Source organism: Gavialis gangeticus, unplaced genomic scaffold (assembly GCF_001723915.1).
Source record: "Gavialis gangeticus isolate Ggan-Ray unplaced genomic scaffold, GavGan_comp1, whole genome shotgun sequence".
NCBI lineage: Eukaryota > Metazoa > Chordata > Crocodylia > Gavialidae > Gavialis > Gavialis gangeticus.
In genome coordinates, this window is record NW_017729006.1 from 34252992 (window position 1) to 34278596 (window position 25605).

General features: G+C 41.5%; 1 protein-coding gene across 2 annotated transcripts in view; it reads left to right on the plus strand.

Annotated features, from left to right (window-relative positions):
- The window catches only part of HECW1 (HECT, C2 and WW domain containing E3 ubiquitin protein ligase 1), a 367526-nt gene that overhangs the window by 195371 nt on the left and 146550 nt on the right, over positions 1-25605 (plus strand). Inside the window, exons 5-6 of one of the 2 annotated variants that reach the window (XM_019509098.1) lie at positions 8899-8977; positions 21235-21404. In XM_019509098.1, the coding sequence (XP_019364643.1) occupies positions 8899-8977; positions 21235-21404 (249 nt within the window). The remainder of the gene's footprint in view (positions 1-8898; positions 8978-21234; positions 21405-25605) is intronic. The other variant, XM_019509100.1, reaches the window with a different exon arrangement.

Sequence of the window (25605 nt, forward strand, 5' to 3'; positions counted from 1 at the left end):
TGCCCTGCTGATGATGATTGCAGGGCATAGTAGGTTGGGCAGCCCTTGGAGCACTCAAACAGCTTACTGCATGTTTCAAAACATGCTGGTCAGTAAGCTGTTTCAAAACATGCAGCTGTTTTGAAGCATGCTGGTCCTTACCAGGTTCTGTGGGGGCCAGGATGCGGTTCAGCTTCCTCAGGAAGGTCATGGACCTGTGAGCAGCCCCAGACTGTCTGTTTTGGTCCTGGGTTTAGACCCACTGCACCCCCAGGGCCTTGGCCTAGACCAAGCACTGCTGGCCAGACTGCTGTTGTCTTCACTTCTGCATCTGCCAGGCCATGGCCTCATAAATACGGATATTGGCCCCTGAAGGCTGGCCAAATTTATGCTAGATCTTAATGTCTCCCCAGTTGGCAATGAGGTCCACCGTCTCGTCATGACTTCAGTTGGGCCCCTGGTCCCATGTGTCAGTGAGTGCAGGGCCCAATATGGCAGTAACTGGCAGGTTGGGCCTGGGCTCCAGGTGTCACCATTGACAACAGGTGCCCGCAGCAGTGAGGTGCAGTGCCCAGGGGTAAGCTAGGGCTGGCAGGGGCCGTAGGGGGTCAGGCCTGGGGTCCAGTTTGCAGTGGCAGGTGGCAGAGGAGCTTCCTGTGCCATACAGCTCTTGACATTGCTAAGCTACTGGGCTCAGCAGCAGCCAGGAGTCTGGCCCCCTGCTGGCTCAGTTTACCAGGTGCAATTTGCACTCACATCACTGTCTACATATGCATTTAAGTGCAATAATTTACTTTGCCATCAGATAGTACTTGTGACTATCCAGTGGCACAGTAAATTAGTCTACACTGGCCTAGTTGCTACGCACGTGTAGACAGTGATGCTTTACTGCACGGTAAATTAGTCTGCTGAGCAGTAATTAGATTCCTATCAGCATTTGGCATTAAAGAAAACAATTTTATGAGATTCTGCTCTTATGTGTAATGCTGTAACAGGGACTCAAGCAGGAGCCCTGTTACTGAGGTTAGCTCCGGGATGAGTGACCTCTGAATGACTCTGCCAGGTGGGGAAGATTTCATACCTGGGGGAAAGAGTGGAAAATTAGCCCACAAAAACCAGAAATAAAAGGGGCAGCAGGACATTTACTGATTGCCTTCAGGCACAGGAGGACAAACACAGGGGTAATCGAGACCCCAGGAAGATGGAGAGAGAGAGGAAAAGCAATGTACCTGTGATCCTGGAGAAAGCCGTGAGCCCAGGACTCTGGAGGACAGGTCAGACACAGGACAGACAATGATCCAGGAGATTGGACTGTATCCAGCAGGTGCAGCAAAGCACTGAGACTCCAGGAGCAGCTCTGCCCTGAGCCGAAAGAGAGACGGGATCTCTGGGACAGCGCACGGGAAGGCAGGAACCTAGTTTAATCCCTGACCTTGTCTGCTGAGAAGACAGCAGAACAAACAGTGCGGAAATAGCAGCGCGCTGCTCCCAGTACAAGCTGTGGGCAAAGAGTAAAAGACTCGGAGGACAACGCCCTGCTAATGAAGTAATTAGTGGTGGAAGCTACTCAATTACAAAGTATCTGTAAAGTAACCAAACAGAGTTTTCCTTTGTCTGTAGTCCAGGACATCCCCTCCAATGAAGTAATTGGCGAGGTTCTTTGTGTGTATATATTATGTTGGAAAATAAACCCTTAAACATTTATCACCTGAGTGTTATTTAACAATCAAAACATCAAAGCCCACTGATCTCCTTTTTTCTTATTTAATCCAAGTCATTGCGGGTGAGTACAAAGGAGACAGAGACTAAGATTACCTTACACACTCACAAATGCCTTAAATGGTTTTCCATATGAATTCTTTAAAACTATGATTGCTCCATGCACAGATCCCTATGGATTCCATGGCATAGGAACTATTGCAAATTGTGCTCAAGAATTTAAGCTTTCATTTGGAAGGGAAGAAAAGATAAATAAATAAGGGCTGAATCTACCCATAAATAAGACCCATAATTCACTATCAGCACTGAATAATGCTGATGACAATAAGGGAGATTGTGGCATAGACCCGACTCCCTCCAGGAGTCAGTGGGAGCTGCTGGATGTTCAGGACTTATGAAAATAAGACAACTTATTTAGCATCCTAATATGAATTTAGGGTCTGGATCCCAACCACCTATTTTCATAGACATTAGGGCTGGAAGGGACCTCAGAAATTGAGTCCAGCCCCCAGTATTTTGAAAATACTGGTATTGGGACCTGGGCCCTTTTAAAGTAATTACTTTCTGCAGGCCATATATATCTCATCTACCTACTTGTACCTCTAAGGCATGCTTCATTATAGTGTATAGACCAGTGATTCTCAACTAGGGTCCTGTGACACCTCGGTGACTCTGGAAATCACGGGTACTACATAATGTAAGCAGTATTAGGTATGCAAATATTGTTCCAAAGATAAACCCAGAGGTTTGAAATAGGAATTCATAATGTTAAGACTATTCTGCCCTGTTGTGGTCTTTCTGAGTTCTTTGCAACAGCCTATTTTTCCTGTAGTCAAAAAATGAGCGAAAAAATAGGCTTGCATTTTCTAAGGCGTGTCTTGAGTCTAATGAGGGTGCCTCTAATCTAACAAGGTTGAAAACCACTTCTATAGATACTATGGGAAATATTTTCCAAAGTCAGTAAGACTTAGGAGCCTTCATTGCTTTTTGAAGATGGAATGTAGACTCTTAAATGACTTGGCTTGTTTTTAAAACTTTATTTTTCATAGATTGCATAGATTTCATAGAAATTAGGGTCTGGGAGGGACCTCATGAGATCATGGGGTCCAGCTCCCCTCCATAGGTGGTAAGTCAGCTGGGATCAAGTAACCCCAGCAAGAAAACATCCACATGTTTTTTGAAAGAGTCTATAGCAGGTGCTTGCACCACCTCTGGGGGGAGTTTGTTCCAGACCCTGGACACACACACCATAAATAACTTTTTTCTTCTGAATTGGCCTTCCTGGAGTTTATGTCTGTTAGACCTTGTTGTCCCTTGGGGGAGCTCTGATGAACAGCTGTTCTCCCAGGTCCTGATGTACCCCTCTTACGTAACTGTAGGTTGCCACCAAATCCTCCCTGAGCTTTCTCTTCTCCAGGCTGAAGAGTCCCAAGTCCCTCAGCCTCTGTTCGTACGGCCTGCCCTCCAGGCCTTAGATCATATGAGTGGCTCTCCTCTGGACTCTCTCAAGCTTCTCCACATCTTTCCTGAAGTGGCAAGCCCAGTACTGGATGCAGTACTCCAGCTGTGGTCTCAGCAGGGTCAAGTAAAGTGGAAGCATGACTTCCCTGGTTTTACTTGAGATGCATGAGCGGATGCACGCCAGAGATTGCTTTTCCAGTCACAGCATCGCATTGGTGGTTCATATTTATCTTGTGGTCAATCAAGATCCCCAAGTCCTTTTCAGTTGTGGTGGTAGTGAGCACTGCCAAGCCTGTAAGCGTGTTGAGGGTTCTTTCTACCGAGGTGCAACACCTTACACTTCTCTGCACTGAAGGCTATCAGGTTCTGGTTGGCCCACCTTGAGAGCGTGTCCAAGTCGGCCTGTATCCCCAGCCTGTCTTGCAGTGTGACCACCTCCCCCATAATTTGGTATCATCCATGAACTTGGCCAATTCACATCTGACTCCCAAATCCAGATCATTGATGAAGATGTTAAAGAGTACTAGCCCAAGTACCGAGCCCTGAGGGACTTCACTGGTCACCCTGCACCATGTGGATTTGCTCCTGTCAACTAGTACTCATACAACTAGTCGACTAGTATCTCATACATCTCCCTATCTAAGATACAGGGGATCATGGGCAGATCTAGAATTTTGAAAAGTGGGGTACAGATAGTAAGGTACATCATCACATATAAAACAACTCATCTTTTTCTCCAGTTAAAATAAACTAGAAGTTTTACCAATATGCTAGGGGCCTAGGGCTATATTGAAGCAAAAACAAATATAACTTCATTGCAATGAGTTAAAAACATCCTACAGGACTGTGTAATGCTTCATTACCAGGAGCAGCTAACAACAGCATCACAGAACAAAGGATGGCTTGACTGGTGAAACATCAAGACCATTAAAAAGAAGAAAGGGTCTTTAACACCTGTGGAATGAAGAGTTTAGAAGGGATCAGATAGATTATAATGAACCATAAAGTCAGTTGACCCCTTCAGCACTGCCTGACTAGAAATGCTGCTGCCACTGCCAGGCAGTTGGTTTTAAACTTTGGGTAGAGCAAAAATCAAAGGGGGGTATAAAAGCAGCAGCGCACCCTCACTGAATCCACCTTTGCAGGGGATCACGGGATGACCATGGAACAGATTTTTGGATTCAGCAGCTTTTTTAAACACTTTTGGCATAAAATAATTGCCTTGGACACTACTGCATGCATAGATACAGTATAATTCACTTAATCACATATTGGCTATTCACATATTTCTGTTACTTGCATACTTTGGGGTAGGACCAAATCATTTGCTGTCTATCCCCTTAAATTTTGCACAGTTATTTACATATTGCCCATTCATGTGTTTCAGTTTGTTGCATAAGCCACAGCTGCCCAACTGGCAGTCCACAGGCCACATGCAGCCTGTGAGAAGTTAACATGTGGCCCATGGGCTCCTTTCTAGCTTCCACTCCATCCATTGCTTTTGCAGCTGTGGCAGCCAGGGTCTCCAGGTTCCCCCTCCCTCCTCCAACTTCTGGTTCCTGTCCCCATTCTTAGGACAGGGTGGTCTGGGGCAGTGCAGCAGAGCAGGGTAGGGTCAAACTTCCCAAGCTATGCACAGAGCAGGGGAGGGGAGCAAGATGTAGCCACTGTGTGCTTAGTAAAAGAAGGAGCTGTGCTGCCCATCCTGTCTGCTGCAGGTGAGCTACTAGTATAGTGTGCATGGCCAGGACGGGGGGTGGGAGTGCTGTGTGTGCAGGAGGGGGAGCCAGGCTGCCTGCACTTCAGGACTTTGCATGAGGATGGGGGCGGAGCTGAGCTGTGTATATGGCAAGGGTAGACTGGGGGAGGGCGTGGTCTATGTTGTATGCAGCCCCTGGGTGCCCAGAAATTGGACAGCCCTGGCATAAACCAAAACTAATTAAAAAAAAAAAAGATAGGCCAGGATTAATCATTTATTGGAAAGGTTGAGCAGTGCTGAGAGAACCACTGTAATGGATCACTTATTCAGTACATGTAAGAGAACAAGAAAGAGGACTGCTTTGTCCCTTGCAGAAAACCACAAAAGTTGTGAAGTTTTAGGTTACAAAATTATTCCAGACAGAGATATCTGTGAGGCTGAGAACCTCTCAGTAACAGAAATCAAAAATAGGTGGCAGGTGACTGACATTGTCAGCAGGGATGAGAAAAATGCAAACCCTGCCTGAAAATGCCAGAAGACAGGCAAGGTCCCAGACATAAACACAGCTTTGTTATGACAAATACAAGAGCTAGAGATATCCTGTATCTGGACTAGTTTTAAAAAAAGATGCTAAGAACATAGCTCAAGTACCTGCTGGGGACACTTCTAACCAACAGAAAGATGGAAGGAAGTGTAATGGTATCCCTTTAAAAGGACAGGTAAAGAAAAGAAATACTCTGACTTTCTGGTGAATATTGGCTTGTTAACATTGTACCCAACATGCTCAAAGCATATAAGCCCAAAGGCACCTACAATACAAGACAGATGAGACATGTATTTACTATAGAGCTCTCCCAGATGGATCACTGACCTTAAAATCAGACATCAGCAGTTTTAAAAAGGCCACTATGCTAGTGGCCTTTAAAATGGCAGGAAGAAGCAAGTAGAAATTATTTGTTATTATTATAAAAAACAAAGAATTCAGATGTTTTAAAAGTAAAAGCAGCTTACTCAATAGTTTTTTAATGAATAAAAAAATGACTGGGGAAATATTTCTAGTCTAGCTGAGAGACTTCAACCACAACATGGAGCAGTGATTCAATATCCTTCTGTTTGTTGATAACTGCAGTACCCATCTAATCAATGCTGATGAAAGACTCGAGAATATAAAAATTGTTTTTCTAACCCCACTATCACCACAGCAGTTATTCAGCCATGGAAACAGGAAGTCATTAAAAACTGTAATGGACATTATCAAAGGACTTTTGCACAACCTCAGATATCAACACCTACTCAGACAGATGTGCCAGTGAAACTGCAAAAAAACTGACACTTTTGGATGCATTGAATATGCAGAAATGTGAAAAATACCACTACTAACTGTTTTCATTGGGCAGGTTTTGTGCTGCAAATAGGTTTAAGTCAGAGATTAGATGATATGAATAAAGATGTTGTCAAATAACAAAGAATGTACTTAATATATATATTCCCATGATGATGACTTGGTTTGCTATGGAACACCAATTGATGGAGATTCATGTATGGCTGTCCTTCAGGAGAAGTCCACAGGGACTCCAGGTGATACAGACAAAGATGATGATACCAGACAAGCTATCTCAGCAAGCAACATATGTCAAGTCCTAAATACCCCTGACAAATATAGGGGAAATCATCTCTATGAAGACTTCAGCTATTTTTATCAAAAAGAAGATTTTGTTGGGAACATGTTAAGAGTTGATTGTAGATGAAAATTATTGATTACTTTTCACAAGACCATATTTTTTAACTATCCATACCTGTCGTATGTTGTAGTTTCATTACTGAATTGACTGTATTTGTTGCTGCTGTTTGCACTGTTTTCCTAAGACCATTTTGCATTTTGACTTACCTGGGGAGATTTTTCGTGTTAATTTTAAATCCCTGAGATGTTTCTTTTAGTCTCCTGAACACCCAAACTTTACTCAGCCAGATGTGCAAACAAAAACACCATTTGTGAAACAGCTGAAGAAAGAACGCTTGTGTGCTCAGCTTTTGCTGTAGAAAGAGCTAGATCAGGTCCTGCTTTTCATGTTTTTGGTTGTCTTTTTCCCCCCCATATCCTTACTTCTTGGAAAATTACATAGTCTCCTCCTCAGTATGTGTGTGGAACTAACCAACTGAATGAAATTCACATACATGCAGAAAACCAGCACAAAACCTATCCAAGTTACAGCCTCAAAATAAGACTTAATAGGTGCATTGTGCCTTTGCTGATGCTGTGCAGAGGAGCAAATTTTACCCTTTAAAAAGATCATTTGGTTTCATTTCAAATGTTTGACAGGTTAAATGGCAAACAATATCAATATGACTAATGTCAAGTATCTCAGAATGGTATACTGAGATAAACCATGGAGTATGTCACTCACACATATAACACTATTGTTCCTTAGGTTTAGTTTTCATGCTGTTTTAAATAATCCTGGTAAATCAGGGTTTGCTTCTGCAAAGAGTCATGCATATGCCTATATACAAGAGGCTATAGTTCAGTTGGCCTGGCATTAATCCTGTACAATAGCATGAAATGGTTTATATCAAATGTACCTAATCAAGAGTCGAAAGAGGGCAGCATAATTAACATCAGCCAGTGTGGTTTCATGTAAAATAGGTCTTGTTGAATAAATAAAATTTTTTCGATGAAACTATACAGTTGGTTGATAAAAGTAACTGAATTATTATATTATAGGTAGTCAAATACATTATAGTAATCCCAGTCCCAGATAAGATTCAGACTGAAAAAAAAGCTTTAGCCAAAAATCAGTGTAACTCCTTTTAAATTAATTAAAAACTGGTTAACAGACCCCTTCCCCCCAAATGAATTGTACCTGGTTAAATGTCTGCCAGGAAGTGTTTTTCTATTGGGCTCCCACGGGGATCTGTTCTGGTTCAATATCAATATTGTTCACTAGCTTTTTCAGTGTGCCAGAATAATAATTCACTCAGCATTTAGATTCTGCTCTCACACACTCCCATCCCTATTCTAGCCCCCCACCCCTTTCACTGTCCTTAGCTTGATTCAGAGTTTGGGTGGCAGAAAGTTGTTTGTCTTAGCTGTACAGTGTCTGAGTTTGTGCCCCAGCTGGTCTTCTGTCCTGTTGTGCTCAGAATCTAATGACATCTTCTCCAGCTACTTACATATTTCAATCAGGAAATGAATGGGAGAAGTGAGGAGAAGCAAATACAGTCCAAATAAACTGAAACAGGGGGTGGTGGGTTTTTCATTAAGAGCCAAACCATTATTTAAAATGTACAGATGGGATCAAAGGGAAAATGGGTAATCTAATGTTTACATCAATGGCACGTAAAGAAATGCTCTGATCATGACTCAACAGCAAGCCTAACAGGGTCAGCTTTTCAAAATGATGGTTCTTAAATGGATAGAGAGGATCATGTAATAAAGATCATGCTTTTTCAGATATGCTCTGTACATTTGGCACTCCAGTAGTTCACAGCTGCTGTTTGTTCAGGAAATTAATACTGTCATAGTTGTGTAGCTTGTGTGTGTGTAATAAACCTCCCATATAAATGCAGGTTCCTAGAAGTCAGCTGGGGAATCACTAGAATAACAAGAATATGGAGATTCATGTTTCATTTTATAAAGAGCAGAGCTTGTTATTAGATTTAGGAGCAACCTACCCATTTTTATATGCTGCATTTATTTACTGTTTAATAAGCAGTTCCTATTTACAAACATTTGGGTGAGGAAGTGCTGTTTTCAACACAAAACTGATAAGATTACAGCAGTTTCTCAGTCTCCCATTTCTCTGAAGAGGAAATCCCTTGTGGGTGATTTATTCCTTTACTGGAAAAACCATTAGTTGGATAAAAAGATTGTTTTGATCAATGTTTCTTAATAAGAGCATGTAATTGATTCCTGGTTTATTACAACTGTAAGAATAACAGTTATTAACTGGATTTTCAATTCAAGAAATATTGGTCTCAGCATTGAAATAATATCTCACCATTTTTCTCAACATAATATCTCACCATTTTCCTTCTTCCAGCAGATTTTTAAAAGCATCACCCATGAAGATTCAATCCAGGGACAAGGAAGTCGGAGACTGATCAGTTTTTCATTGTCAGGTATGCCTTTGTTAGAAAGTGTAAAAACTCTGGACACAAAGATTGGGAATGGAGATTTTTATCTATTTTATTTTATATATGTTCTTAAAACAGGTTCATTACCATAGTATCTGAGTGATTTTTCAGTAGTGACATTAAGCAACATGACTTGTACATGTCATATGCTTGTATTCTGTCTCCAGCTCCCCAGGAGTAGTTGTACATAATCAAGAAGACTAGGTATGGTTGACTGGAGTGTTCTGATGCTTTTGCTAATTTGTAGAAAACCCAGAGGTTCCTGACCAGAAGGCCTTGCTCTTCTGCTCAAAGTTATACCGGTCACCAGATTTAGGGGCAAAAGGCCTTTTCCTTCTAGTTCAGATTGAGAAAGACTACATAGGTTTTTGTCTTCCTCAGTAACATGGGCAGTAGTCCTTTTCTTAGGACTAATATTGGCATATATTAACCAATTATGTCCTTGCCACCACAGTGCCACAGCAATGATAGTACCCCTGTCTCCCCTGCCTTTACTTTTAGCATGCCATACGGTCATTTTGGTATCGAAATTGATACAAAATTCTACAGGAAACCAATACAGAAACAAGGGCACGGGAGGTGTGATGTGCTCCAACCATCCATTTGTATTTAAAGCACTTAATTTACCTACATAATTGACGCAGCTGCACAAATAAGCCCCAATCCAAAAAGCATGCTGTAGTCTGAGCTCACAATGGCATCTCCTTTTCAAAATTTGCCCTTGCATATTTATACACCTTTACGTAGGCCAGGGTTGTCCAGTTTCTCAGGGCTCCATGTGGCACAGGCTGCATGTCCCAGAGCTGCATGCCCCAGGCTGTATCCCCCACCCTGTACCACTCATGTAGGCGGTGTCCGCCACATGCTATATACGCAGATGGCCCCCATCTCAGCTCTCTTGCTGCATCATGCCACGAGCTCCCCCAGTGCTGTGGGCTTTACTGCCCATCCCTGTAGGGCTGGAGCAGGAAGGCAAGCAGCAGTCATGTAGGAGCTGGAGGAGCTGCTCAGTAACCCCTCCAGCCCACCACTTGGACAGCCCTGATTTAGGCAATCCCTACCATATCAAAGTTATTAGCATTAGTTATTCTATTTGTTTTCTGACAGAGTCTAAGAGGCCTAGACTTCAATCAGGACCCTACTGCGCTTTATGCTATAGAAACAGATTGTAAACATTTTGGGGCCAGGGTTGTCTCCCTGTTCTTCAAGTAAAACCCCAAAGAAAACAATTTGGGCCCTGCATTTTAAGATAAATAATATTCATAGATTAGTAGAAATAAAGAAGAGGAAAAAAATAAAACAGTCTGGTCTGTCATAGGGTCTGCCATACTGGATCAATTCATCTTGCTTAGTTTATCCTGTTAGCCATTATTAGATGCTTCAGTACAACCTTCTTATTGACAATTATGGAATACCCTGTCCAAAGTGAAAGTTTCTTCTTAATGGTTGTGGTTGTTTTTATATGTCCCTTATCATTTATATGCCCCACATCCTATACGGATTTAGTACTATTATTATCCCTGTAATATTTCTTCAGTTTTTGTTCAGTGTTTATTACAGGCAAATTCCCACTGACTTAAAAATAAATTTACCCGAGTAAATGTTCCTAGATAAAATAAAAAATCAATATCTAAAACAGTTACAAATGCTGGTGCTTCAAGACAAAAGGAAAATACTAAGGAAAGAAATTGTGTTTGACTTAGTTAAATGGGAACTTTTCTAAATAGCCACACATTTGGACCTGTGCAAAGTTAATACATACATTAACACTCCCCACAGTTATAAAAAAAGAGTAACTTAATATAAATGATTTCTTTAATCTTATGCATGATATTTATATTACTTATTCGCTTTAGTGTTTTAACAGAAATATAGGCCTAATTAATTAGTTCAGAAACAATCTTCGGAAAAAAAAATATCCACTGCAACTTTTCCAATTAGAAACTATACAAAATGAAAAACATGACTTTTCCACCACTGTCAAAGGAGTATCACAATTCAGGTCTGATGCCTGCAACTGTCTGAATTCTTTGTCCTGTTATGTGCAGAAAGAAGAAATGCATTTGGGATCTCACAATAAAGCAACCACTTCACTGGAAATTCATGGTTTAGTTACAGTGGAACATCCTTGCTGAAGGCACTTTGGCCTATTCTGCTTCCTGATAGATAGAGCTGTTATTATCATGAAGTTTGCCTAACATTCCTCCTCTATTTTCCCTTTCTTAATTAACTCTCTTTACTCCTAGTAACAGCTCTGTATGGGCATTTATACACACACCTTTTTGTCCCATGATGCGACAGAGATCTGCCGCTTCAGAGCAGACTCCATTAATTGAGTCTGCCCCACCCTTAAGCTGATGCAAACTGTGCTGCACCGTCTGCAGTTGTACAAGCAGTGAAATGCATGTCAGCACACAGAAAATGGCAGCAGTGCAGTTTTGAACTAAAACACCTTCCACATGTGGCACTTGTGTAAAAAATGCGATATCACGCTGAATAATTCATTTTGATACTTAATATTTTCACTCTTTGTGTATACTGAATTATTTACATTTGTTTATTATGGCACTAACAACCATAGTACTCAAGTGTCACACAATCATTTCTGTCCTCACAGCATCCCTGTGAGGAAGGAGGTACCACAATTTCCATTTTACAGATAGAGAACAGTAGCACAGAGAGATTAAGGGCTAGAATCTTGTGTGGTATGCCAACACAGGTCATTGGAAGTCAGTGCCCAAGTCACTTTGGAAAATGTTTTTGTTTTTTCTTTCTCCTAATGTCTTTTAGGTCCTTTTGAAAATTTTACTGAAATTTTAAATGAAACATTTCACTGAAAGACAAATACATTACAGTTAAAATGTTCTAACCTCTCTTTGAATGGGACCAGTTTTAATGAGAATTCAGCATCAGAATCACTGGGGTAGCTTTGAAAGTATCTCTGTCTTTGTGTACTTTAGGTCCTCCAGCTTTACAATGTCCTCCCAAAAATCAAGCTATTTTGCCAGGGTCAATCCAAGCTGCTTCTCCCTTGGAATATTCTTACTCTCCAAAAACTGTTGCTGGCCTGAGATGACTTTTCACCACCTCTGACACAGGCTTATGGCTACAAAGCATTGTAGTGCCCTACTTTACAGCTAGAAGCAACTGTAAGACGACATAACATTACATCCCGTGCACGACAGGCCACAGAGCGTCACCTTGTAGCAAGTCCAAGACTTACGTTTGGCTGAAGCTAATCTTCCAGAAAAACTTCCAGTCTTAATGTGAAAATATCAAGAGATGGCAATTTTGTTCCAGTGGTTAATAAGCTTCAGCATCAAATACTCAGCCTCACTGTTAAAAATATTTAAGCTACTCATTCAAAATTTTCTTGTATTTTTTTTCACTGGAGGCACAAAGGAGTTCTGTCTTAACCACTTCTGAATAATTAACTTCTATGCTCTTTTCATGTTTTAATAGACCAGTTTTCTTCTACCTACTCCCTGATATAAATGAAAAACCTTTTTAAATTCCCTTGGGTACTTTGGCTAGCACAAATTCGTTTATTCCTTTCCCATTGTCTTTAGTATGGTGTCAGCAAGTCTTATGAGATTGGATTCTTATTTGCTTACCTCTCACTTCCTGTTTCTTCAGATCTCTTTTGTTTGGACGTCTCCTTGTGCAGCCACACTGGCCAATTCTTACTTACTGGATTCCTGTTTTTTAGAGGAACTGGAGTCTGCTTATAGGATTGTGCATTCCAGGGGCCACCATGACCATCTCATCAGATTTAACACTGGCTACAGGACCTCACCTGTATTTTCTACATCAGCCTCATAGCCCATTGTTCCTCATGTCTAGTATCTTTTGGCACTCCCCTGCATTATGTCCCACTAAGAGAGTTTAATATTTCCTATCACTGAGCCTTACTGATTAGAATTCCTAATCCCATAATCCTTGCTCTCTTGATATCTTATACTACAGGACAGTTACATCTGCAAACCCTCTCCTTACCAAACTGAACTCAAGAAATGCATGCTAATGACAGTTAAGTGCACTCAAATATGTATCTCCAAGCCTCAGTGAAACTACTGTGCTTTATGAATGAATGTGGTAATCCTTAGTGCTATTTTGTATTCACCTAAATGTGAAGCGGTGCTCCTGTAGCTCCTGTTGAGCCTCCTGTTGGTGGAGTTAGGGGCCAGAGCTCCCACATCTTCCCCTGTAGATTAAAAAACAGCTGTGATGCCCCCAAGTTGACAGTTCACAGAGGATGTTGTTATAGCTGGCACAGAATGTCATTTTTTTATTCCAGTGTGAGAAAATTATCACCCTGAAGGAAGCATTGACTCTGAACTTTCTGCCACTAATTTAAATAAAAAATCTGGAGGAAGGAAGAATATTATTTCTTCCTCTTCCATGTTGTCATTCTTTTCTGCCTTTTCTGAACCCTTCATCTTTAGCACTTCTTAGCTGATGCCTCTAGTCACATTCTTCCAGTTTCCCCTTCCTTTTACTTAACTGCCTGTCCCAAGTGGATTTCATCTCCTCCAATGAACCATTAGAAGTTCATGTCTGTATTTTAGGAACAGACATTTTCTAGCATCACTGATGTGGTTCCTTCCCAAGCAGTGTCACCATGAGCTGTAGATCCTGGAATACCTGTGGGCCCTGATACTTTTGCATTGCCTGGGACTAGTGATCCTGGCCAAGTTATCCTTCTCAGAAGCAGAATTTTTCAGTTAAAAGGAATTGCTTCCCATGGGTGGGGAGATGTGCTTGTTAAGAAGAGGTGCACTGATCAATGATGGTTGCACTCATAGAGCACACCATCCTGCGGACTAGTTCCCTTATTCTGCTTGTGCAGAATCACTTAACTGATGCTAACCAATTTAAAGTTCACAGTTTAGGAATAAAGGCAAGTACATCAACAAGAAAGGCTCAGTGCTTGCTTTACCTCTCTGCCTAAATGTCTTCCCCTTGTCATGTTCCCAAGACATGGGCCGACATTTTCAAACTGCTTGATGTACCTAACCTCTTGCATAAGAAAGTTTAATTTATGGCTAAGCAAAAATTGACATATAGTATATTGTGTGTCATTTTAATAGGTTGGAGTAAAAAAATACATATTTAAGAAAAACACATGATTTCACAGATTTCATAGACATTTGGGCTGGAAGGGACCTCGGAAGATCATCGAGTCCAGCCCCGCACCCAAAGGTCAGGAAGTCAGCTTGACATGAGTAATTATTAGTAATTGTTTTCCCCAACAAACACGTGATAGAACTGCTGTGTGCTGCAGGATAAATTTAACTTCCTGGAGTTCATTGATTTAACCAGAGTTTTAGACCTAGTTAATCCTAAACCACCACTTTATAAACATTCAATAAGAATATTTTTAGAATGCTTCTGGCTGGAAAGAAATATTTTCATTTCTGAAATCATTTTCACTTCAGAAATTATAATGGAATACAATGTTGTACATCTCTGGAGATATTCCCCAGAGCTACTGTCATGCTAACAGAGTGGCAGGAACATGCCTGGAAGTTTTAAAAAGGGGAAATGTAATTCAGGCTCTTATGGAAATGCACCCATACTTTTTGGCCCATCTACACACACATTTTATTGTTTGATGACTGAGAGAACTTGTGGTGAAATGTATTAAAAGTGTTAGGACAGTGCATTATTTGGGTAATTCTCCTCCCCTTACTTCCTTGAAGAGTCTTATGAAAGTTGCTGAGACCACACAGATAAGGGCCGTGTATTTTTCTAGACTGTGTTATGGCACCCGTTGCTAGCCATGTACATGAGCGAAGGTTTTAGGATCAGGCCATCACATAATCCTGAGGCCATCTCAGAACTGTAAATAAAGAGAAGAAAACTAAATGATGCTGCCTTTCACCTTTCTGCCACATGTTACATATATCCCACAATTAACTGTTAATTGTGCAATAAATTTAGACTGGCCACATGTTGAAAGTAATTATCACACCATAAAAATGTCCATCCAGCTACAAAAAGAGCCAACCAGCTACAAAGTTAGTGCTTGAAAATGTGTAACATCTTTGTGGCTGGATTCTATCCAACTTTAATTTAAATGCGTGGCAGGACCCCTATATTACACAGTTCTTATATAAAAGTGCATTGGCAATCACACAGATCTTGGGGGAGGAGAAACCTGTGTTCAGTGGCCAGGAGATCCAAGATGACTGGGGTTACTCTTCCACTGCAGCTTTCATCTGTCTTCATAGCCATTGAGAGATGTGCCTTCTTCATCCACCTGTTCCACCATTGAGGTCTTTATGTTAAGCTGGACTGCTCTTCATCTGATACCTCACCTTTGACCTTACCACCATAGGCCACCCTACCAGGAGTACAAGACTACTGACAGTGTTGCTTTTAGGGTCATCAGTACATGCAAGTCTCTCCACACCATCAAGCTGGCCGTCTGTGGAACACTTTGCTTACCTCAGCAGCCATCTTTCAAAGAAGGCCACCATCAACAAGAAGATCCAGTATAGAATCCGAAGTGCCAACTCTTCCTTCAGAAGACTGAATCATCATGTGTTCAATGATTACGATATCAGGACTTGAACAAAGCTCCTATTATATAAGGCTGTGGTAATCCCAACTCATTTCTTTGGCTGTGAAGCTTGGGTGATCTACAGGGACCACCTGAAAAACCTGGAGCACCATCATCAGTGCTACCTCTGAAAGATCCTTGGGATAAAGTGGGAGGGTCATTCCACAAATGCCAGTGTCCTCATTAATGCTAACATCACCAGTTTGGAAGCACTGATTGTTCAACATCAGTTGCAGTGGACAGGGCATTGTGTACGCATGCCTGATGTATCTTTACTGAAAAGTGCTATACTTCCAACTCAGCCAAGGACAAAGGACACACGAGGGCCAGAGGAAACACTTCAAGGACACCCTCATGGTGAACATTAAGAAGTGTGACATTGACACCACAAATGGGGAAAAACTAGCCCAGCTCAGGGCTACATGGTAATGCCTTGTGGCAGAAGGTACATCTAACTTTGAGGAAAACCATTTCACCCTGGAGGCAGAAAAAGGACAGAAACAGAAGGACAGGAAGCAAGACTAAGAAATCTGTGGTTTGCCCCTCTCTTTAACCACTCCCTGTGGTGTTTGCCAGAGAGTCTGTGGTTCTAAGATCAGCCTTCTCAGACATCAATGGACTCATCTACAATCTGATCTACAGCTGAACCTCAAGTTAGTAAGGTGCCTTCGTTCTGCCCTGTGTCAACTGCCACCCTCATAGTTTTACTCTCAGTCTCATACCTCCATGTTTGTATTGCATCGCAGGAGTGGCAACCTATGGCATGCAGCAATGGGGATCAGTGGTATTCAGCAGCAGCAGCACCTTCTCCACTTTGCACTTTGCATTCCTCTGTCACTTGCCACTAACCCACCCCACAGCTCTCCCTGCTGTGCTGCCCTGCTACTGCAGCCTCTGCTTACCCTTACCACCAAATTTGGCCTTCGCCATCACTATAGTTATGGAAACTGGTGACTCATGGTGGGGAGAGTAAACAGAAGTTGCAATAGGAGTTCACGAGACTCAGAAAGCAGCCCTTCACACCAAATGGGTGACGGGGGGGTGCAGTGCAGCTCAGCTGTTGGTCACTGCAATAGCCTGCCATTCTTAAAGGTTGCTGGCCCCTGATCCAGTGGATGGTATGTGCAATCAAAAGGAAAAAAAAATTTTCAGGTTGGTTATTCATCCCATTTTCCTAAATTATAACTGTGCAATGTCAATGATTTCAGCAGAATTGCTTTTGTGGAGTTCAGTGGAATTATACTATCATAAAACTGGAGTAGAGAATCAGGTATTTGATGAGAGAGTAAAAATATATTTAATCTAACAAAGTCATACCTTGACAGCAAGTAGAGAATTAATTTCCCACATGCAAAGTCCGGGGAATATAGTTCCCCCAATCCAGCACCCTGCATACAACCCATCTCTAAATTCCATATAGAGAACTGGCACCATTCGTGTGCATACATATAGATTGGATGACACTGTCCCTTCCCATTCCAACCACCTTCATTGACAGAGAACAATTTCACTAAGTCTCCCTGTCCATTGCTGGCTCACAGAAGCACAAACCACCCAGAACTATCTTACATGCCCACTGTTCTACAATTCAAAGCAGCAGCTTTTGAAAGAGATTGTTTTCATACTGATAGTGCCATGTGATGCAGTTTTACCCAACAAATAACAATGAAAAAATAAACCCTTAAATTTAGTGTCTGGTTGCGTTGTTCATCTTGTCTATGTACAAATATCTAGAAGATCACTAATGGAGGGGGGGTTTTTTAAGTACTGAGTAACCTGGTCACCATCACAATTGTTTATTCCAGCCAGTAGAAAAAAAGCTGATAAATTGTGATTACCAGCTCATTAAAACAATATATATCATGTGTGTGTGCATCTTTCCTACTTGTGCCTAATCCATTACTTTGGTTGACTACACCCTAAAACGGTGTGATTTCTTTTTAGGATGAAAAGAAGAGCCATATATACAGCCATAAATATTTCAGTTGGAGAACTTTTTGAGGAGAGATCAGAGAAAATAGAAAATAAGTTCCCTGAGGCATCCTTTCCTCTCTCTCTTTCTGCTTCCATCTCATGTTGTTGCAAATGTTTTTGGCCTTTCTCTGTTACTTTGCTGTATCACTTTCAGCCACAAACCTTTTGCAGTTATAGTTTGGTCTATCTTGTAATACACTTCTGACAACCTAGTATTTGCTGCAAAAAACTAGTTGATCATAATGAGTGTCAATGACATCAGGAGCCATGCTTTCTTCAGTGCCTTCGCTGTACAAATACCACACTCAGAAGAGGAAATCTGTGCAAGATGTGCATTATTAAATATTTGCACAGAATAAGGTTTATCAGAGGCAATTAGGTTATTAATAGGTTACCAGAGGAAATTAGGAATTATCAGAGGGTCTATCAGATTATTTTATTTTTGGACTGCTTTTACTAAGAGCATGACAGCACCCTCTATTAGAAAAGTCCGTTCAAGTGGACTTTTAAGAGTGATTATCCACTTCTGTTTCATGTAAATTCTTAAAATCTAGCATCTTTTTATAGACATACATGGAAAAAACTTATAAAATCCCAGCTGGATGAGCCGAATATAACTATTATCATTAAACATAAGCCCAGTAAAAACAACATTTGTTCTTTAGATGTGCACTACCTTGAATTGGATTTTATAATCAGCTCTCCAAGCACACAAAATATGATTGTATTTCTCCATACAGACACACTTTCAATTTCTGAACTTTGGCTTCTGTACTTTGATATAAATGTACTCCTCAGGGAGAGTGGGGACAGGGTGGGGCGGTAGGGAGAGTAACATTTCTGTGCTGATTGGTAAAGCTTTTAATTAAAAATTGCAAATCCATCCAAAATATCCTTATGTTGACACACTTGTATTTAATTGGATTTTTAATTGGACTCATTTCACCTCTTGGGCCTTTTTATCAGTTCACAAAAAGCCTTAAAACCCTGAAAGTGAATACTGTACACAACCCTCAAAGAGAAACAGGACTTTTAAAATTAACGTTCAGAAAGAAACACAGCCAGTTTGGGAGATTTTCTCCCATAATACCTTGCATCTCTTTAAGATGGTGAGTGAAAGAAGGGGGTAAATATACCATGGGTTGCTTTTGTCAATACGAAATTAAGCTTTGAGCAAAAGCAGGTGAACCTCTGAACAAAGAGTGGTTGACAAGGAAACGGACTCAAGCATCATTAATAATAGCAAAGTGCTTAGGTGTTGCAAAGAAAGCTAGGTGTACAACTGGAAAACAAGAGTTTAAGCCATAGCTAATGTTGAGGCCTAAACTTATGAGATAACTATAGGTTGGTCTGCAGTTAATGAACTTCAGAAAAACAAGCCATAATGGACTCTTTGTCTTTCTTCTGGACCTTATAGGGTGCATTTTTAAGGAGATGTCTCGGGTTTTTATCTGCATAACTTGCATTAAATCCATGTAAGCTGAGCAGTTAAAATGCTCTGCTCTAAACTTTGAAATTGTAGGCATTAACTTTTGTAGGTTAATTAGAGGATGTTTGCCAAAATAAAGCAGCAGTGGAAAAAATTAAGGGTAAGATAAGATCCCTTGAAGCAACTAGTGGCTTTGTAGAGCCAAAGTTTCGAAACCAGGGTGACTGAAGTTGTGGGCCTAAAGCCATAAAACCCCTAGGCAAAACCATCATGCTTTCCTGTGGTATTGAACAATCCAATGATGTAAATGAAATAAATCTTTAAATTGAATTGTGTGTAATGAAAAGTTTATCTGACAAGTTTAGTGTCTCCTGCTTCTGCAATAGCTGTGACAAGAACAGGACTTTTCTGAATTTCTTAATTATTTCATTTCAGAATGTTTTTACTCAGTAGATGAGTCATGAATATTTGAGGTCCAAGTTTACCTGTGATTGACTGTTAGATAATTCCTTTGGTATTATATCTGGCCTTTTATTAAATGAGCATGCAAGCACTTTGAGTGTGATTGCTTTGTACAGGCAAATCTAAAATGCTTGTTGTGCAAATTCTAACATCTGAAACTTAGGAATGGGTGTTCAGCAGATGCTTTGGCCAATCGTTGATCACTCAATTTTCTGCAGAAAGTGGTGGAATCCTGACTGTAGGTAGACCCTTCAAAAGTTTGAACAAGTCATCTCATAATGTTTTTTTGAGAAAGTAGCTTTGGAAATATTTACAAAATGGGAAACAAAGACTAAAAGATGAAATTTTGGTCCCACTAAGGTCAGTTGGGAGTTTTGGCATTTGCTTCATTCAAGTCAGGAGCTCCAAAATTTGTGCCAAGCAACAGGATGCGCTCAACCATGCCATGCTGCATGCTGCCTCCCCAAACCAGAAGCAGGGTAGCCATATTGCCAGGGTACTGGCAGTGGGACTAATCAGCATGGCCAACACTGTGATGATGATTTCTGTTCAGGAGGTAGCATACATTCTGGCCCCTACTCTGGAAAGTGAGCTACAGACTAATTCCCTTCTTCTCCATTGAGAGATGGAGATGCAAGGATTAGTGTTTACTCTTGTGAATACTATAGAACTTATAAGTCATCAGTTTTATGAGACTGTTATGGTTTGGTTTTATGTTTTGATCCAAGTAATGCCATACAGTTTTTCTATAGCCCCCTCTACACGTGCAGGTAAAGGCACAATGGGATCTAATTCACACACGCCACATTAGATCCCATCACACCTTGTTGTTGGTGCAAGGGAAACCCAATCCCAGGCTGCCCCTGTACTGGCAGAAAGCAAGTCCTGTGGCTGGCAGCTCCATGCACCCCAGGTGAGGGGCTCCCAGCTGCAGGGGTGTCCTATGCACCCCCAGGGATGAAGGATCACTGCAGGGGTGATCCTCCCACCCCAGGGGTGCAGGGAAACCCTGGGGCCAGAGGATCATGAACTTCTTAGCCTTAAGGATCACAGCAGTCATGTTCCCCAGGGTCGAGGGGTTTCATACACCCCTGAGCTCTAGGGATCACAGCAGACGCAATCCATAGGGTTCAGGGGTGCATGAAGACCCTGAGTCCTGGGGGCCACAACCACCCCAATCCCTAGGGCTGGGGGGGTGGGGGTTATGCTAGGCATGGTGTGCCCCTGCAGCTGGGAGCCCCGTCAGCTGACAGGGCTCCCAGCTGCAGGGGAGACCCTGCTACATGTGCAAATTAAAACTCAATAGCAACCAGCTACAAATTAGTTCACATTTACAAGGTCTAACTTTATAGCAGGTTGGAGCTTTGTATTGTGTGATAGGTACTTTGCACGTGTAACTGGTCTCCAGGTAATTCTGCGGTTAACCGGTTAATTGTGCAATGCTTGTGGCACAGGGGTAGCCAAAATGTGGCCCGCGGACCAGATGCAGCCCACCAGCCCATTCTATCCAGCCCGTGGGGCCCCTAAAAATTTAGACAATTAATATTTATCTGCCCCTGGCTGTCTGTCATGCAGCCCTCAGTGGCTTGCCAAAACTCAGTAAGTGGCCCTTCCCCCAAAATAATTGCCCACCCCCGTTGCAACGTGTATTCCTGCCATGCCTTTACATTTCTCACTGGTTCCCTGTACGGTTCTCCTGACTGCCTGGTGAGCCTATTGTAATGTAGATGCTAACCAGTCTGGGCTCATAATAGATATGATACCTTTTATTAGACCAACAAGATGCTAATCAGAATGTTTAAATTTCTGCAGACTTCCAAGCTTTTGGTTTGAAGAAGGGAATGTTCTTCAATCCAGACCCTTACCTGAAGATCTCTATCCAGCCTGGAAAGCACAGCATCTTCCCCGCTCTTCCGCACCATGGACAGGAGAAGAGATCAAAGATCATGTGTAATACCGTCAATCCAATATGGCAAGGAGAGGTAGGCAGCTGAGTGCTTCTGACTCTCCAAATGGCTCTATCTTTAAATATTGTTTCCTTTTTTTAGAACATGGAAATAGTCATGATAATATCCCTAATCTACTGCACATTTTTAAAGCCCTTTTGGTCTATATAGTCATCTACCAGATTGTATTTGATAGATTGCACTCCACAATGCCAATGCCTTAATTTGCTAACAAAATGAAGGTTGTATTTAAACTTTCTGTACATATTGTATTTTAAAGCCATAATTTATCTGGATGTTTATTATTATAGGTAAGCCTACCTAGTCCACTACTGAAAAATATTAATTTGTCAGTTTTGAATGCTACTGTTAGCCTGATTGAAGTTCTTGCAGTGTTATTAGAAAGAGAGAACATAATGTGAGATACAATAGATAGCATGCAAACAAAAGGAATCCGTGTGATTGAAAATTGTCCGCGGATCTATAAATTACAGGCAATTTTGGCACCTTTATCCATCACCTTGAAGAAATATTCTAAAGTTGTCTGTGCCTTATTGGAAAGACTTAATAGGTACCAGTGAGAACAGAGAATATCAGATCATAAGTCCCGTCACTGAATGCTCCTGCCCTTAGGACTTATGTGAATGTAGCTAGATTGCCAGTGCTTGACATCTCAAAGGAGGGGACAGGCCTTAGTCTCCCATCCTGTACCAGCTGGTGAGGCCAGCCACACTCAGAGTGGAGCATATGTAATACCTGTGCAAAGAGCGATGTGGCCTCCTCGAGACTGAGAATAGGATTTTTCTGAAGTGCTCTGCATTGGCTAACCTCTGCCCTTATTGAAGTTGTAGCATTAAATGTAATTAAATATAACTTACTCTCATTGTAAGGCCTTTTTGCATCTCTGGGGTAGTAGAGAGTGGCTTTAGAGTAACTGAGCTTGAGGCATTATGAAACTTGGCTGCTGCCTTGACAAAATCTCTGTCCTCTCCAGTCTTGTGAGGACATCTGAGTTATTTACTGCCATTCCATTGCAGACAGAATTTGAAGCAGGAGAGGGAATACAATGCAAGGACCTAATTATGGCTTCTAGCTTCTTCGTTCAGTGCCCCGAGTTCCACTAATTGCGTGTGAGCCCTCTCATTCTCATCTTTAATATTGTTGCCCTACAGCAACTGAAGAAAGGATCCAAAGCAGTTGAGCGTCTGTCAGCATATTCAGTCTTCACCTTCTCTGTGGCTGATATAAAGGCATTGAAATATAATACATTTGGGTTTTGTTCTCCAGGCATCAGTTGACCTAAAATCTGCATCCACCTGTCCTTGTTTTAGCTGTGGAAAACAAAGATCAGTTTCCATTAAGCCTGATTTACCTCCATCTTGTACAAAATCACAGTAGTAGAAATGTTATGCCCACTCTGTCCTCACTTTGCCCAGGTGGCTCTACCTACTGGAATCAGACCCACTGTGTGCAAAAGAATTAGTCACTGGGTTTTTTCTTTGAAAATATTGTAAGTAATGAATTCATTTAGACTTTATTTTTCATACCGTTTTCTGTCTCTCTATAATTAGTTTCTGCAAATAGAAGCCAGCTGTTCTTTTTTCTTAACTGAATGACCTGTCTCATTTATAATTGTTCCTCACCTCACCTGAAAACATTTTGGAGGATTGTGGAGGGAAAGACAATCATATAGAACTGCCTGTAGATCCGGAGCCTTAGTTCTGCTTGTGACTGTACCTAGGCAAACTATCTCAATGAAGTCAGTTTGGTTCAAATTCTGTAGGTGCTAACTACCACAGTAAAATCATGCATAATTTAATGTAAAGATAACAGAACATTTAAGAATGAGGTAATGATGCATTTACTCCTTTACATTCATGAACCCTGCCCATATGTAAGCAGTACACTTGGATTTTGTACTAGCACTTTTCATTTGGAGCATTCAAGCATACTTCCAGGGGTATAGGCAACTATAACTCTGTGAATTGCAGAGAAGTCACAACTCCTGTGAATTTATGTGGCTGGTATCTGAAAATTTGGTTGGCATTTTGTGATCAACTGTATCTCCCACATAGTCAATACTTCATCCTTTCTTCTGGTTTAAATCACATGGATTATTTTATTGTTTTCCACTTTTTAGTCAACATTCTAGAGGGTTTTAAGGTTAACCTAAAGAAAGGAAAGGCAAAAGGGACCACAGCTTAACTTTCATTTTCAAAAGTTACAGTTTTAATGATGCTACAACCATTCAATCCTCAGGACATTCACTAAATCAGTGGAAGCGAACCTTTTCAGCAGACATAGCATAAATAAGCCCTGCTCCCCCACACCTCCAAGCGCCACTCCAATCCCTTTCTCCTACCCAAGCTGCTGCTCTGTTTTCTGCTCCCTGTGCTATCTACCGTGCTCACTGTGCTGTGCTGCCTGTCCCTTCCCTAACTGCTAATGCCACAGGTTGACCACCCTGAACTGTAAGCCATTAACCTTGGTTACAAGTCCTTGTCCTAAGGTGAAACCTTTTCCTCCAAGAGTTTTGAGCTTAGAAATAAGAGAACTACAAGCAGAGCTATACTTCACATCTATATCTGATCAATATGCTGTGAATAATATCGCACAGGAATGGTGATCCAGCTCTGTTTTTATGCTAAATGATATTGCACAGCATTTCTATGACTCACTTTAATCATTTGTATTAGCATTAATGTTCTGGTAGCATGCAGGTGCCTCAATAAAGCCTGGAGCTCTAGTATGTCTGTTCTATATACATACAGTAAGAGAGGATCCCGGCCCTGAAGTCTTACAATAGAAATCAACAGGGCAGGAAAATGTTAGTAGAATAGAAGTGGCATTTTATAATTAGAGAACTAAGGCATAGTGAGATTAAGGACAAGATTTCTAAACTGACTGGTGACTTTTCAGGACTCAAACTTTGGATACCCAACATGAAGCCTTACTGAGAGTGCAGAAACAAATGACCCCGATGTGCAGGAAGATAAGCAAGTATGGCAGAAGACCAGCTTAGCTTAGCAGGGAACTCTTCACTAAACTAAATCACAAAAAGGAACTTTATAAGAAGTGGAAACTTGGACAAATAACTAGGGAAGAATATAAAAGCATTGGTCAGGCACGCAGGGGTGAAGCCAGGAAGGCCAAAGCACAGTTGGAGTTGCAGCTAGCAAAGGATGTGAAGGGTAACAAGAAGGGTTTCTACAAATATGTTGGTAGCAAGAGGAGCATCAGGGAAAGTGTGGGTCCCTTACCAAAAGGAGGAGGCAACTTGTGACAGAGGATGCAGAAAAGGCTGAAGTGCTCAATGCCTTTTTGCCTCAGTCTTCACAGGCAAGGTCAGCTCCCAGATTACTGCACCCAGCAGCACAATTTGGGGAGGAGGTGAGCAGCCCTCAGTGGTGAAAGAACAGGTTAGGGACTACTTAGAAAAGCTGGATGTATGCAAGTACATGGGGGCAGATGGGATGCACCCCAAGGGTGCTGAGGGAGTTGGTTGAGGTGATTGCTGAGACATTGGCCATCATGTTTGAAAACTCATGACAATCAGGAGAGGTCCTGAATGATTGGAAATAGGCAAATTTAGTGCCCACATTTAAGAAAGGGAAAAAGGAGGATCCAGGGAACTACAGACCAGTGAGCCTAACCTCAGTCCCTGGAAAAATCATGGACCAGATCCTTAAGGAATCCATTTCTAAGCAGTAGAAGGAGAAAAAGGTGATTAGGAACAGTCGGCATGGATTCACCATGGGCAAGTCATGCCTGCCCAACCTGATTTCCTTCTATGATGAGATGACCAGCTCTGTAGATGAGGGGAGACCGATGGATGTGGTGTGCCTCTGGAGTTGCAAGTGCAGTTGCCTTAAAGGTTTAGGCCAAATGTAGTCTGGGTAGCCTGTTTTTTGTCAAAAATGCTTTTACAAAGGCCAAGCAAAATTATATACAAAAAATGGTACTTGTCAGTGTTTATTCAACAGAAGTGATTATCTTCTGTGGTAGTTATGTCAGTGTCAAACTATAATGTTGCCTTTAATATTCTGAATCTAGTAAATTTGATTTTGATATGTCACCACTTTTGCACTGTTGACTTCAGTTGTCCTATTTCCTGACTTAAGTTGGGGTGAGACCAGTCGCATCCCATTATGCATGTCCCAGGCGTGCATCTTCCCAGCGGTCTGCAGAATTCCAAGACACTGATAGCTGAGTTGTTCCACCTCACTATATAAAACAG